Below are 15,859 nucleotides of genomic sequence, written 5' to 3'. Positions count from 1 at the left end.
CGGGGGGTACAGAAGCACAGGGGGGGGTACAGAAGCACAGGAGTACAGGTGCATAGAGCAGGGGGTACAGGAGTACGGGGGGGGGGGGTACAGGAGCACAAAGGGGATACAGGAGCACAGGGGGGAGTACAGGTGCATAGAGCAGAGGGGTACAAGAGCATAGAGATGGGGGGTACAGGAGCACAGGGGGGTACAGGAGCACAGGGCAGGGGGTACAGGAGCACAGGGCAGGGGGGCTACAGGAGCACAGGGTAGGGGGGTACAGGAGCACAGGGGGATACAGGAGCACAGGGCAGGGGGGGTACAGGAGCACAGGGGGGTACAGGAGCACTGGGGGGTACAGGAGCACAGGGGGTACAGGAGCATAGAGATGGGGGGTACAGGAGCACAGGGGGGTACAGGAGCACAGGGGGGTACAGGAGCACAGGGCAGGGGGGTACAGGAGCACAGGGCAGGGGGGCTACAGGAGCACAGGGTAGGGGGGTACAGGAGCACAGGGGGATACAGGAGCACAGGGCAGGGGGGGTACAGGAGCACAGGGGGGTACAGGAGCACTGGGGGGTACAGGAGCACTGGGGGGTACAGGAGCACAGGGCAGGGGGATACAGGAGCACAGGGTAGGGGGGCACAGGGCAGGGGGGTACAGGAGCACAGGGCAGGGGGGTACAGGAGCACAGGGCAGGGGGGTACAGGAGCACAGGGTGGGTACAGGAGCACAGGGGGGGTACAGGAGCACAGGGGGGGTACAGAAGCATGGGAGTACAGGTGCATAGAGAAGGGGGTACGGGAGCATAGAGCAGGGGGATACAGAAGCACATGGGGGTGCAGGAGTGCGGGGGGTACAGAAGCACAGGGGGGTACAGAAGCACAGGGTGGTACAGAAGCACAGGAGTACAGGTGCATAGAGCAGGGGGTACAGGAGCACGGGGGGTACAGGAGCACAAAGGGGATACAGGAGCACAGGGGGGAGTACATGTGCATAGAGCAGAGGGGTACAAGAGCATAGAGATGGGGGGTACAGGAGCACAGGGGGGTACAGGAGCACAGGGGCGGTACAGGAGCACAGGGGGGTACAGGAGCACAGGGGGTACAGGAGCACAGGGCAGGGGGGTACAGGAGCACAGGGGGGTACAGGAACACAGGGCAGGGCGGTACAGGAGCACAGGGTTGGGGGGTACAGGAGCACAGGGGGGTACAGGAGCACAGGGCAGGGGGGGTACAGGAGCACAGGGGTGTACAGGAGCACAGGGGGGTACAGGAGCACTGGGGGGTACAGGAGCACAGGGCAGGGGGGTACAGGAGCACAGGGTAGGGGGGTACAGGAGCACAGGGGGGTACAGGAGCACTGGGCAGGGGGGTACAGGAGCACAGGGGGGTACAGGGGCACAGGGCAGGGGGTACAGGAGCACAGGCAGGGGGGTACAGGAGCACAAGGCAGGGGGGTACAGGAGCACAGGGGGTACAGGGGCACGGGGGGAAGGGGGGGTACAGGAGCACGGGGGGGGGTACAGGAGCACGGGGGGGGTACAGGAGCACGGAGCAGGTGATTTCTGCAGCTGACATTCCAGACGACAAACTGCACCGCAGCTTGGTTCGGTTTTTCACCCAGAATTCCCTGCGGCGCACAGGGCGGATATGCTGCGTGCTATTATGCAGAGTATCCGCCCAGTGTGAACTCGGGAATTTTGAAGCAGATTTTGACCTGCCTGCAAATTCTTGCGGAAGATTTTCGTGGCAAAAAACGCTTTCTCTCCCTCCCATTAATTTCAATAAGAGGTCAGAGACGGAACCGCGGGACGAAAGGGCATGAAATGAAATAAATGGGATGTGGTTTTGGCTGGTTTTTGCCGCTGATTCTGACGCGGTTTCTGCATTAAAATCATCGGCTAAAACCTCCGTGTGAACTGACGGTCAGGCTGCATGCGCACCTGGGGGATTTTGCTGCGGAAAATATGCACCAAAACCGCAGCAATAGGAATGAAATTCGCATGTAAAAACCGCACCTAATTGTGCGTTTTTCTATGCGGTTTAGATGCATTTTTTGGCGCGTTCTCGTGCTGCGGGTTTGGTGCGATTTTCTTCACTTCTAGGCAGCGAGGACATGCTGGATTCTCATTGGCTATGCTGGTGCTGTATAATGCTGCGGTTCTGCTGCACGCAAATACAAACGGCAAAACCTGCACGTAATACGCATCATGTGCACTGACCCTTACTCTAGAAGTGTCTATCAGGGGGAGGCATGTGCTCAGCAGAGTCTCAGTGGTGCAGCCTCAGGCTTTGGGCCTATAATTTCTAGTAATCAGATCTCATTACAAGGAAGAGATTACAGAACAGTTTTCACAGTTTTTCACGCTTTTCTTGTCGGCCTCCTTTAAGAAAAAAGCTCCCAAAATGAGGGCGTGCGCAGTACATGGATAGATGTGTCACGTGTTTCCTGCGCCATTCTCATGCCGTAGATTCATACATCATAATGGAGATGACGACTCACCAGTAAGACCGACCCATCCCGGCAGTAACAGCCCGGCTGACATGTCCTGTTCAGGTCTCCGCTGCCCAGGTCAGCACAGGACGAGGGGCCCTCAGCGCAGTCATTCCACACTTTACCATCTGAGCAGATACCGGGCTCCTCTCCTGTAAGAAGAACATCTGAGAACATCCAACAAGGAGCGGCCTGGAGCCTCCACCATAATACAAGGAGCCTCCACCATAATACAAGGAGCCTCCACCATAATACAAGGAGCCTCCACCATAATACAAGGAGCCTCCACCATAATACAAGGAGCGCCTGGAGCCTCTACCATAATACAAGGAGCCTCCACCATAATACAAGGAGCCTCCACCATAATATAAGGAGCCTCCACCGTAATACAAGGAGCCTCCACCATAATACAAGGAGCCTCCACCATAATACAAGGAAGGAGCGCCTGGAGCCTCTACCATAATACAAGGAGCCTCCACCATAATACAAGGAGCCTCCACCATAATACAAGGAGCCTCCACCGTAATACAAGGAGCCTCCACCGTAATACAAGGAGCCTCCACCATAATACAAGGAGCCTCCACCGTAATACAAGGAGCCTCCACCATAATACAAGGAGCCTCCAACATAATACAAGGAGCCTCCACCATAATACAAGGAGCCTCCACCATAATACAAGGAGCGCCTGGAGCCTCTACCATAATACAAGGAGCCTCCACCATAATACAAGGAGCCTCCACCGTAATACAAGGAGCCTCCACCATAATACAAGGAGCCTCCACCATAATACAAGGAGCGCCTGGAGCCTCTACCATAATACAAGGAGCCTCCACCATAATACAAGGAGCCTCCACCATAATACAAGGAGCCTCCACCATAATACAAGGAGCCTCCACCGTAATACAAGGAGCCTCCACCGTAATACAAGGAGCCTCCACCATAATACAAGGAGCCTCCACCGTAATACAAGGAGCCTCCACCGTAATACAAGGAGCCTCCACCATAATACAAGGAGCCTCCACCGTAATACAAGGAGCCTCCACCATAATACAAGGAGCGGTCTGGAGCCTCCACCATAATACAAGGAGCCACCTGGAGCCTCCACCATAATACAAGGAGCCACCTGGAGCCTCCACCATAATACAAGGAGCAGCCTGGAGCCTCCACCATAATACAAGGAGCAGCCTGGAGCCTCCACCATAATACAAGGAGCAGCCTGGAGCCTCCACCATAATACAAGGAGCCTCCACCATAATACAAGAAGCAGCCTGGAGCCTCCACCACAATACAAGGAGCGGCCTGGAGCATCCACCATAATACAAGGAGCAGCCTGGAGCCTCCACCATAATACAAGGAGCGGCCTGGAGCCTCCACTATAATACAAGGAGCAGCCTGGAGCCTCCACCATAATACAAGGAGCCTCCACTATAATACAAGAAGCAGCCTGGAGCCTCCACCACAATACAAGGAGCGGCCTGGAGCATCCACCATAATACAAGGAGCAGCCTGGAGCCTCCACAAAAATACAACGAGCAGCCTGGAGCCTCCACCATAATACAAGGAGCGGCCTGGAGCCTCCACCATAATACAAGGAGCCTCCACAAAAATACGAGGAGCAGCCTGGAGCCTCCACCATAATACAAGGAGCGGCCTGGAGCATCCACCATAATACAAGGAGCCTCCACAAAAATACAAGGAGCAGCCTGGAGCCTCCACCATAATACAAGGAGCGGCCTGGAGCCTCCACCATAATACAAGGAGCGGCCTGGAGCCTCCACCATAATACAAGGAGCAGCCTGGAGCCTCCACCATAATACAAGGAGCGGCCTGGTGCCCCCACCATAATACAAGGAGCAGCCTGGAGCCTCCACCATAATACAAGGAGCCTCCACCATAATACAAGGAGCGGCCTGGAGCCTCCACCATAATACAAGGAGCGGCCTGGAGCCTCCACTATAATACAAGGAGCGGCCTGGAGCCTCCACCATAATACAAGGAGCGGCCTGGTGCCCCCACCATAATACAAGGAGCAGCCCGGAGCCTCCACCATAATACAAGGAGCCTCCCCCATAATACAAGGAGCAGCCTGGAGCCCCCACCATAATAAAGGAGCGGCCTGGAGCCTCCACCATAATACAAGGAGCAGCCTGGAGCCTCCCCCATAATACAAGGAGCCTCCCCCATACAATCTGAGCGAAGACCTGCAGTTACTGATCACGGGGAACATGTGACATGGGGCTGGACCCCACTTACCAGAACATGGGTTCAAGTTACAGGTCGAGAACTCGATCCCACGCAGGACAATGCTGACCCGGCTGCGATTTCTGTATCCTCCTCCGCATGGTACGGAACATTCTGACCATGTACCCCATTCCCCGACAGCACCTGGAAAAGAAGTGGACACCCTATAACGTCAGAACTGCATGGAGAAAGAGGTCATCTCACAGCTGATGAAAGCTTTTGTGGGGGCAGAACATTGGCAATGGCCATAGTACATAGGTGCTGACCCAGGTGAGTTTGGGTCTCCTCCTGTTTGTCTCCCTTACTTCCCGAATTATAATACCACATGGATTACCCATATAATGCTTCTACACAGTGCCTATATAATAGAGCTATACAGTGCCCCAACAACAGTTCCTATATAATAGAGCTATACAGTGCCCCAACAACAGTGCTCTACACTGCCACAACAACAGTGCTCTACAGTGCCCCAACAACAGTGCCTATATAATAGAGCTATACAGTGCCCCAACAACAGTGCCTATATAATAGAGCTATACAGTGCCCCAACAACAGTGCTCTACACTGCCACAACAACAGTGCTCTACAGTGCCCCAACAACAGTGCCTATATAATAGAGCTATACAGTGCCCCAACAACAGTGCTCTACACTGCCACAACAACAGTGCTCTACAGTGCCCCAACAACAGTGCTCAACAGTGCCCCAACAACAGTGCTCTACAGTATCCCAACAACCGTGCGATACAGTGACAGTTCTCTACAGTTCCTCAACAACAGTGCTCTACACTGCCCCAACAACAGTGCTCTACAGTGCCCCAACAACAGTGCTCTACAGTGCCCCAACAACAGTGCTCTACACTGCCCCAACAACAGTGCTCTACACTCCCCCAACAGTGCTCTACAGTGCCCCAACAACAGTGCTCTACAGTATCCCAACAACAGTGCTCTACAGTATCCCAACAACAGTGCTCTACAGTGCCCCAACAAGAGTGCTCTATAGTGCCCCAACAACAGTGCCCTACAGTTGCCCAAAAACAGTGCTCTACAGTGACCCAACAACAGTGCTCTACAGTGCCCCAACAACAGTGCTCTACAGTGACCCAACAACAGTGCTCTACAGTGCCCCAACAACATTGCTCCACAGTACCCCAACAACAGTGCTCTACAGTGCCCCAACAACAGTGCCCTACAGTGCCCCAACAACATTGCTCCACAGTACCCCAACAACAGTGCTCTACAGTGCCCCAACAACAGTGCTCTACAGTGCCCCAACAACAGTGCTCCACAGTGCCCCAACAGTGCTCTACAGTGCCCCAATGACAGGAAAAAGTTTGGAGTGGGCCACCCATGTTGACGACTGCGTGGTGTAGCACTTTTGCAGTTGTTGCCCATACAATAACCTTGGGGCTGACCCCCTACTGGACCTACCTTTGCAAGGCTGCATACTGCAGAATTCTATGGCGACACTGGAGCCCTCACAAGGACGCCCCCCAAAGGCTGCAGGTGGGTTGGTCCTGGAATGGTAGCGACGTCTGGTCCCCACGTTACAAGACCTACTGCAGGAGCTCCAAGTTGTCCAACTGCTCCAGCCACAGTCCACTGCAGGACAAAAGAGCAAGACTGAAGATAGAGCAATGTTACGTGTATCAGCAGAGCTCACACAATGCGTTATAATGGCAGGTTATCCCTCAAGAGAAAGATGAAGATTTATCCTTCACTCCCTGTGATCTACTCCTGCCTTCACTACACACACCCAGAAGAAAACTGGTATCAAAATGCATTTATCCAGTAAAACGTGTCTATTTGGCCTGAACTATCCCCCGAGGAAGATCTCACCACCTCCTAAAGAGGCTAAAATGTGCTATCTGGCCTGAACTGTCCCCTGAGGAGGATATAACACATCCATCGAGCCTCACCACTCCCTGAGGATGATATAACACATCTACCTGGCTTGATCACCCGCTGAGAAAGTAAAAACGCACGTACCGAGCCTGACCACCCCGAGGATATAACACCTCTACCCGGCCTGACCAACCCCTGAGAAGGATATAACACCTCTACCCAACCTGACCAACCCCTGAGGAGGATATAACACATCTACACGGCCTAACCAACCTCTGAGGAGGATATAACACATCTACCCAACCTGACCAACCCCTGAGGAGGATATAACACATCTACACGGCCTGACCAACCCCTGAGGAGGATATAACACATCTATACGGCCTGGCTACCCCGAGGAGGATATAACACATCTACCCAACCTGACCAACCCCTGAGGAGGATATAACACATCTAACCAGCCTGACCAATCCTTGAGGAGGATATAACATATCTACCCGGCCTGACAACTCCCTGAGGGGGATATAACACAACTACCCGGCCTTACCAAGTGCTGAGGAAGATATAACACATCAACCCAGCATGAGCAACCCCTGAGGAGGATATAACACATCTACCCAGCCTGACCAACCCCTGAGGAGGATATAACACATCTACCCAGCCTGACCAACCCCTGAGGAGGATATAACACATCTACACAGCCTGACCACCCCCTGCGGAGGATATAACACATCTACCCGACTTGATCAACCCCTGAGGAGAATAAAACGCATCTACCTGGCCTTACCAACACATAAGGAGGATTTAACACATCTTTCGAGCCTGACCACCCCTGAAGGAGGATATAACGCATCTACCCGCCTGATCAACACTTGAGAAGGATATAACACAACTACTCGGCCTGACCACCGCCTGAGGAGGATATAACACATCTACCCAGCCTGACCAACCCCTGAGGAGAATAAAACGCATCTACCCGGCCTTACCAACCGTTGAGGAGGATATAACACATCTACCCAGCCTGACCAACCCCTGAGGAAAATAAAATGCATCTACCCGGCCTTATCAACCCTTGAGGAGGATATAACACATCTACCCGGCCTTACCAACCCCAAGGGAGAATAAAACGCATCTACCCAGCCTTACCAACCCTTGAGGATGATATAACACATCTACCCAGCCTGACCACCCCCTGAGGAGGATATAACATATCTACCCGGCCTGACTAACCCCTGAGGAGGCTATAACACATCTACCCAGCCTGACCACCCCCTGAGGAGCATATAACACATCTACCCGCCTGATCAACACTTGAGGAGGATATAACACAACTACTCGGCCTGACCACCCCCTAAGGAGGATTTAACACATCTATCCAGCCTGACCACACCTGAAGGAGGATATAACGCATCTACCCGCCTCATCAACACTTGAGGAGGATATAACACAACTACTCGGCCTGACCACCCCCTGAGGAGGATATAACACATCTACCGAGCCTGACCAACCCCTTAGGAGGATAAAACACATCTACCCAGCCTGACCAACCCCTGAGGAGAATATAACACATCTACCCGCCTGATCAACCCCTGAGGGGGATCTATCACATCTACCCAGCCTGACCAACCCCTGAGGAGTACATAACACATCTACCGAGCCTGACCACCCCTGAGGAGTATATAACACATCTACCCAGCCTGACCAAACCCTGAGGAGAATAAAACGCATCTACCTGGCCTTACCAACCCCTCAGGAGGATATAAAACATCTACCCGGACTGACCACCACTTGAGGAAGATATAACACATCTAACCGGCCTGACCACCACCTGAGGAGACTATAACACATCTACCCGCCTGAACAACCACTGAGGAGGATATAACACATCTACCCGGCCTGACCAACCCCTGAGGAGGATATAACACATCTACCCAGCCTGACCACCACCTGAGGAGGATATAATACATCTACCTGGCCTGACCACCCCCTGAGGAGAACATAAGACATCTACCGAGCCTGACCAACCCCTGAGGAGGATATAACACATCTACCTAGCCTGACCAACCCATAAGGAGGATATAACACATCTACCCAGCCTGACCACCCCCTGAGGAGGATATAACACATCTACCCGGCGTGACCAACCCCTGAGGAGAATAAAATGCATCTACCTGGCCTTACCAACCCCTCAGGAGGATATAACACATCTACCCGGCTTGACCAACCCCTGAGGAGGATATAATACATCTACCCAGACTGACCACCACTTGAGGAGGATATAACACATCTAACCGGCCTGACCACCCCCTGAGGAGACTATAACACATCTACCCGCCTGATCAACCACTGAGGAGGATATAACACATCTATCCGGCCTGACCACCACCTGAGGAGGATATAATACATCTACCTGGCCTGACCACCCCCTGAGGAGAACATAAGACATCTACCAAGCCTGACCAACCCCTGAGGAGGATATAGCACATCTACCTAGCCTGACCAACCCCTAAGGAGGATATAACACATCTACCCGGCGTGACCAACCCCTGAGGAGAATAAAATGCATCTACCTGGCCCTCCCTCAGGAGGATATAACACATCTACCCGGCTTGACCAACCCCTGAGGAGGATATAACACATCTACCCAGACTGACCACCACTTGAGGAGGATATAACACATCTAACCGGCCTGACCACCCCTCTGAGGAGACTATAACACATCTACCCGCCTGATCAACCACTGAGGAGGATATAACACATCTACCCGGCCTGACCAACCCCATAGGAGGATATAACACATCTACCCAGCCTGACCACCACCTGAGGAGGATATAATACATCTACCTGGCCTGACCACCCCCTGAGGAGAACATAAGACATCTACCGAGCCTGACCAACCCCTGAGGAGGATATAACAGATCTACCTAGCCTGACCAACCCCATAGGAGGATATAACACATCTACCTAGCCTGACCAACCCCTGAGGAGGATACAACACATCTAACTGGCCTGACCAACCCCTGAGGATATAACACATCTACCGAGCCTAACCAAACCCTGAGGAGGATATAACAGATTTACCCAGACTGGCCACCCCCTGAGGAGGATATAACACATCTACCCAGCCTGACCAACCCCATAGGAAAATAAAATGCATCTACCTGGTCTTATCAACCCTTGAGGAGGATATAACACATCTACTCGGCCTTACCAACCTCTGAGGAGAATAAAACGCATCCACCCAGCCTTACCAAACCTTGAGGATGATATAACACATCTACCCAGCCTGACCACCCCCTGAGGAGGATATAACACATCTACCCGGACTGACTAACCCCTGAGGAGGCTATAACACATCTACCCAGCCTGACCACCCCCTGAGGAGGATATAACACATCTACCGGTCCTGACCACCCCTGAGGAGGATATAACATATCTACCCGGGCTGACCACCCCCTGAGGAAGATATAACACATCCACCCGTCCTGACCACCCAACTGGGGGATATAACATATCTACCCAGCCTGACCACCCCCTGAGGAGTATATAACACATCTACCCGGCCTGATCAACACCTAAGGAGGATATAACACATCTACATGGCCTAATCAACACCTCATGAGGATATAATACATCTACCCGGCCTGACCACCCCCTGAGGAGGATATAACACATCTACCCGGCCTGACTAACCCCTGAGGAGGCTATAACACATCTACCCAGCCTGACCACCCCCTGCGGAGGATATAACACATCTACCCATCCTGACCACCCCGCGGAGGATATAACATATATACCCGGGCTGACCACCCCCTGAGGAGGATATAACACATCCATCCGTCCTGACCACCCCGCGGAGGATATAACATATCTACCCAGCCTGACCACCCCCTGAGGAGTATATAACACATCTACCCGGCCTGATCAACACCTAAGGAGGATATAACACATCTACATGGTCTGATCAACACCTCATGTGGATATAACACATCTACCCGGCCTGACCACTCCCTGAGGAGGATATAACACATCTACCCAGCCTGACCAACCCCTGAGGAAAATAAAATGCATCTACCCGGACTTATCAACCCTTGAGGAGGATATAACACATCTACTCGGCCTTACCAACCCCTGAGGAGACTAAAACGCATCCACCCAGCCTTACCAACCCTTGAGGATGATATAACACATCTACCCAGCCTGACCACCCCCTGAGGAGGATATAACACATCTACCCGTCCTGACCACCCCGCGGAGGATATAACATATCTACCCGGGCTGACCACCCCCTGAGGAGGATATAACACACCCACCCGTCCTGACCACCCCGCGGAGGATATAACATATCTACCCAGCCTGACCACCCCCTGAGGAGTATATAACACATCTACCCGGCCTGATCAACACCTAAGGAGGATATAACATATCTACATGGCCTGATCAACACCTCATGAGGATATAACAAATCTACCCGGCCTGACCCCCCCTGAGGAGTATATAACACATCTACCCGGCCTGATCAACACCTAAGGAGGATATAACACATCTACATGGCCTGATCAACACCTCATGAGGATATAACAAATCTACCCGGCCTGACCCCCCCCCCCCCTGAGGAGGATATAACACATCTATCCGGCCTGATCAACACCTAAGGAGGATATAACACATCTACATGGACTGACCAACCCCTGAGGAGGATACAACATATTTACCCGACCTGACCAACCCCTGAGGATATAACACATCTACCGAGCCTAACCAACCTCTGAGGAGGATATAACAGATCTACCTGGCCTGACCACCCGCTGAGGAGGATATAACACATCTACCCGGCCTGACCACCCCCTGAGGAGAATAAAACGTATCTACTCAGCCTGAACGTCTCCACAAAGAAATGAGGAAGGACAAGGTGAATAAAATGTGTCTATCTGGCCAGACCATCCGCTGAGAGGGACCATGTGAATTGGTACCTACCCAGGAAGCAGTGGGCGCCAACATGATGCCACGCAAACTCCCTGAGCTGGTAATGGATGGATGACTGATAATAAGTGGTCATACCGATAATCTGTGCAATCATTTGCGACTGCAATTCCAGTATGGCATCCAGGGCTGGTTCTTTTACATTACGGCATCTGTTTTATCAAAGCAGTAGACACAGTAGCATCAACTAATTGCCCTCCAATGTGCCAATCAAGGGCCAGAAAAAGTCTCATTTTCCAGAACTGCGGGAAATGTCCCCTGGTGAGACGGCTTTTCCTCTTTCCTGAGACAGGGCTATAGGGGCATGTCACGTGATCTTTCTTGTCTCTTCTGATTGGCTGAAACAGCTCTTCCTGTTTCTAAGGAGTCAGGGTTGTAACCCATCTTGGCTTGTCACATTGTGAGTGAGGGGTAACATTACTGTTTAATCATTTGTTCCATGTTATTGTAGTGGATAAATATGGCGGCTCTGAGTGCGTCTTGGCCCCTGTGTTCTCAGTTACACGTGGCTCAGATGTGTATGATCAGTAACAGGAGCCCCATATACCATGTACCATTTATAATACTGGTGCCTTCTTATGTGGCCGAGGGGCCCGAGTATGAATGCTACCATTGTATCCCCTGTATCTACGCTCCTATGAATGATATATGTGGTGGTTACCTGGACAGGGCTCGGCTCCGCACTTCAACTCCCCGGAGACACAGGTGCTGGAGACACATGAAAACATGGCTGATTGTCCTGTGGACGTCACACAACAGACAAGAAGAGGTGACACACAGCAGCGACTGACCAGCTATTACAGGAGTCCAGCGTCCGGTTCTCCCCCGGCAGCAGCAGCTCCCCCAGGTGGTAGCAGAAACACTGACTGCGGGGAACACAGCTGGTATTCTGTAAGAAGAGCCCCTCCGTGCAGTAGCAGCCCTCGTAGCAGCTGGAGGTGCATTCCACATATGCAGCCTGGTCAAGACAGAGGCGCGGACAAGCTCCTCCACCTCTGCGGCACGCCTCCGCCGTCTGGTACATCATGTTGGATGGACACGAGTCTGAGGGAAGAGTGGGAACAAGTTCAGGGGCGCAAGAACGAACATAAACAACGCTTCATCAGTGTAGATGTAAAGGACTGTGGGCTTCAATTCCTCACCATTTTCAAGATCTTTGCTTGCTGCCAGTGAAGAAGAACATTAATTGGCTCATAATCTGTCCTGGCCTAATACTTCTCACAGCTAAGGGTTTGTTACAATTGTATCTAGTCTAGACAATACTCTGTGATGTAAACATCCTGCACTCCAGACTGATACATTTTATCTGCACTGATACATTGTAACAAACTGAGGAGGTCTGGAAGGATCCTCCCCAGATGTAAAGTTAGGTAGTTCTTCACCCGGGGCAAAGACTGCGTTCACTATCCAGGTAATAGACACTTCAGTGTGTGCACCCCCTGCTACTTCCCCAGCACCTGAGATATATGTACCCCCAATACCTGAGATACATGTCCCCCATATACCTGAGATACATGTCCCCCCCAGCACCTGAGATACATGTCCCCCCCCAGCACCTGAGATACATGCCCCCCCAGCACCTGAGATACATGTCCCCCCCAGCACCTGAGATACATGCCCCCCCAAGCACCTGAGATACATGCCCCCCCAAGCACCTGAGATACATGCCCCCCCAAGCACCTGAGATACATGTCCCCCCCAGCCACCTGAGATACATGTACCCCCAGCACCTGAGATACATGCCCCCCCAAGCACCTGAGATACATGCCCCCCCAGCACCTGAGATACATGTCCCCCCCAGCACCTGAGATACATGTCCCCCCAGCTCCTGAGATACATGTCCCCCCCAGCACTTGAGATACATGTCCCCCCCAGCTCCTGAGATACATGTCCCCCCCAGCACCTGAGATACATGTCCCCCCCAGCACCTGAGATACATGTCCCCCCCAGCACCTGAGATACATGTCCCCCCCAGCTCCTGAGATACATGTCCCCCCCAGCTCCTGAGATACATGTCCCCCCCAGCTCCTGAGATACATGTCCCCCCCAGCACCTGAGATACATGTCCCCCCCAGCTCCTGAGATACATGTCCCCCCCAGCACCTGAGATACATGTCCCCCCCAGCACCTGAAATACATGTCCCCCCAACTCCTGAGATACATGTCCCCCTCAGCACCTGAAATACATGCCCCCCCATATACCTGAGATACATGTCCCCCCCAGCACCTGAAATACATGTACCCCCCAGCTCCTGAGATACATGTCCCCCTCAGCACCTGAAATACATGCCCCCCCATATACCTGAGATACATGTCCCCCCCAGCACCTGAAATACATGTACCCCCCAGCTCCTGAGATACATGTCCCCCTCAGCACCTGAAATACATGCCCCCCCATATACCTGAGATACATGTACCCCCACTTCCAGGCTCTGCTCCACCATCAGCGACAGATAAACTCTTACTATAAGCCGCGGCGTTGTATGGAAGCTTCTCACCTCTGCAGGGTTGTGTGTTACATTCCCTTGTCTGGATGTGGGGCCCCTGGCACTGGGAACCCCCATGAAGTGGTGCAGGCTTGGAACATGAGCGGTTCCGGGTTTGGATTCCGGAGTCACAGGTCGCGGTACATTCTGTCCAGGAGCTCCATGAAGACCAGCCCCCGAGCACTGTATGATGAGGGAATATAGACATGATCTACACAAGGGCTCAGCAACCTTCGGCACTCCAGCTGTTGTTAAACTACGACTCCCAGCATGCCCTGAATGCCAAATGCTTTATTATCCCAGCCAAAGGCTGTTAAGGCATGCTGGGAATTGTAGTTTCACAACAGCTGGAGTCCCGAAGGCTGCCGACCCCTGATCTACAGGAACACGTATGTAGCTGCACGGCGATGATTGTGAACGTTCATGAAGTAAAATAGAACTTTATCATCTAAAACCCAAAATTCACAAAGCACAAAATCTCAATGTACCAGCAAATAGTCACATGTGACAGCAACTAACAAAGTGGTGTTCTGTGGGTAATAAAGATAATATAATAATATAACGATGTAGCCAAATCATGTGCACCCCTCCTAACTAGGAATTCAGGAGTTTTAGTCACATTCATTGCAAAGGGAAGTATAAAATTCAGCACTCAGCCATGTAATATAAATAGAGCCTGCCCCGTTCACCTGTTAGTGCTATTATTATCTGCTATATCTGCCCCGTTCACCTGTTAGTGCTATTATTATCTGCTATATCTGCCCCGGTCACCTGTAAGTGCTATTATTATCTGCTATATCTGCCCTGTTCACCTGTAAGTGCTATTATTATCTGCTATATCTGCCCCGTTCACCTGTAAGTGCTATTATTATCTGCTAGATCTGCCCCGGTCACCTGTAAGTGCTATTATTATCTGCTATATCTGCCACGGTCACCTATAAGTGCTATTATTATCTACTAGATCTGCCCCGGTCACCTGTAAGTGTTATTTTTATCTGCTAGATCTGCCCCAGTCACATGTAAGTGTTATTATTATCTTGTAGATCTGCTCCGGTCACCTGTAAGTGCTATTATTATCTGCTATATCTGCCACGGTCACCTGTAAGTGTTATTATTATCTACTAGATCTGCCCCGGTCACCTGTAAGTGTTATTTTCATCTGCTAGATCTGCCCCAGTCACATGTAAGTGTTATTATTATCTTGTAGATCTGCTCCGGTCACCTGTAAGTGTTATTATTATCTGCTAGATATGTCCCGGTCACCTGTAATTGTTGTTATTATTATCTGCTAGATCTGCCCCTGTAATCTGTAAGTGTTATTATTATCTGCTAGATCTGCCCCTGTCATCTGTAATTGTTATTATTATCTGCTAGATCTGCCCCGGTCATCTGTAAGTGTTATTATTATCTGCTAGATCTGCTCCGGTCACCTGTAAGTGTTATTATTATCTGCTAGATCTGCTCCGGTCACCTGTAAGTGTTATTATTATCTGCTAGATATGTCCCGGTCACCTGTAAGTGTTGTTATTATTATCGGCTAGATCTGCCCCTGTCATCTGTAATTGTTATTATTATCTGCTAGATCTGCTCCGGTCATCTGTAAGTGTTATTATTATCTGCTAGATCTGCTCCGGTCACCTGTAAGTGTTATTATTATCTGCTAGATCTGCTCCGGTCACCTGTAAGTGTTATTATTATCTGCTAGATATGTCCCGGTCACCTGTAAGTGTTGTTATTATTATCGGCTAGATCTGCCCCTGTCATCTGTAAGTGTTATTATTATACTGCACCGCTCACCTGTAAGTTCTATTATTATCTGCTAGATATG

General features: G+C 51.5%; 1 protein-coding gene across 1 annotated transcript in view; it reads right to left on the bottom strand.

Annotated features, from left to right (window-relative positions):
* The window catches only part of LOC142684354 (SCO-spondin-like), a gene marked incomplete at its 5' end in the record, with an annotated part of 350,250 nt that overhangs the window by 105,796 nt on the left and 228,595 nt on the right, over positions 1-15,859 (bottom strand). Inside the window, 6 exon segments of the mRNA XM_075847515.1 lie at positions 2,485-2,631; positions 4,733-4,864; positions 6,149-6,319; positions 12,207-12,253; positions 12,337-12,589; positions 14,044-14,214. Coding sequence (XP_075703630.1) covers positions 2,485-2,631; positions 4,733-4,864; positions 6,149-6,319; positions 12,207-12,253; positions 12,337-12,589; positions 14,044-14,214 — 921 coding nt within the window.

This window comes from Rhinoderma darwinii, assembly GCF_050947455.1.
Source record: "Rhinoderma darwinii isolate aRhiDar2 chromosome 5 unlocalized genomic scaffold, aRhiDar2.hap1 SUPER_5_unloc_1, whole genome shotgun sequence".
Taxonomy (NCBI): domain Eukaryota; kingdom Metazoa; phylum Chordata; class Amphibia; order Anura; family Rhinodermatidae; genus Rhinoderma; species Rhinoderma darwinii.
This window is presented reverse-complemented; position numbering and strand designations above follow the sequence as displayed.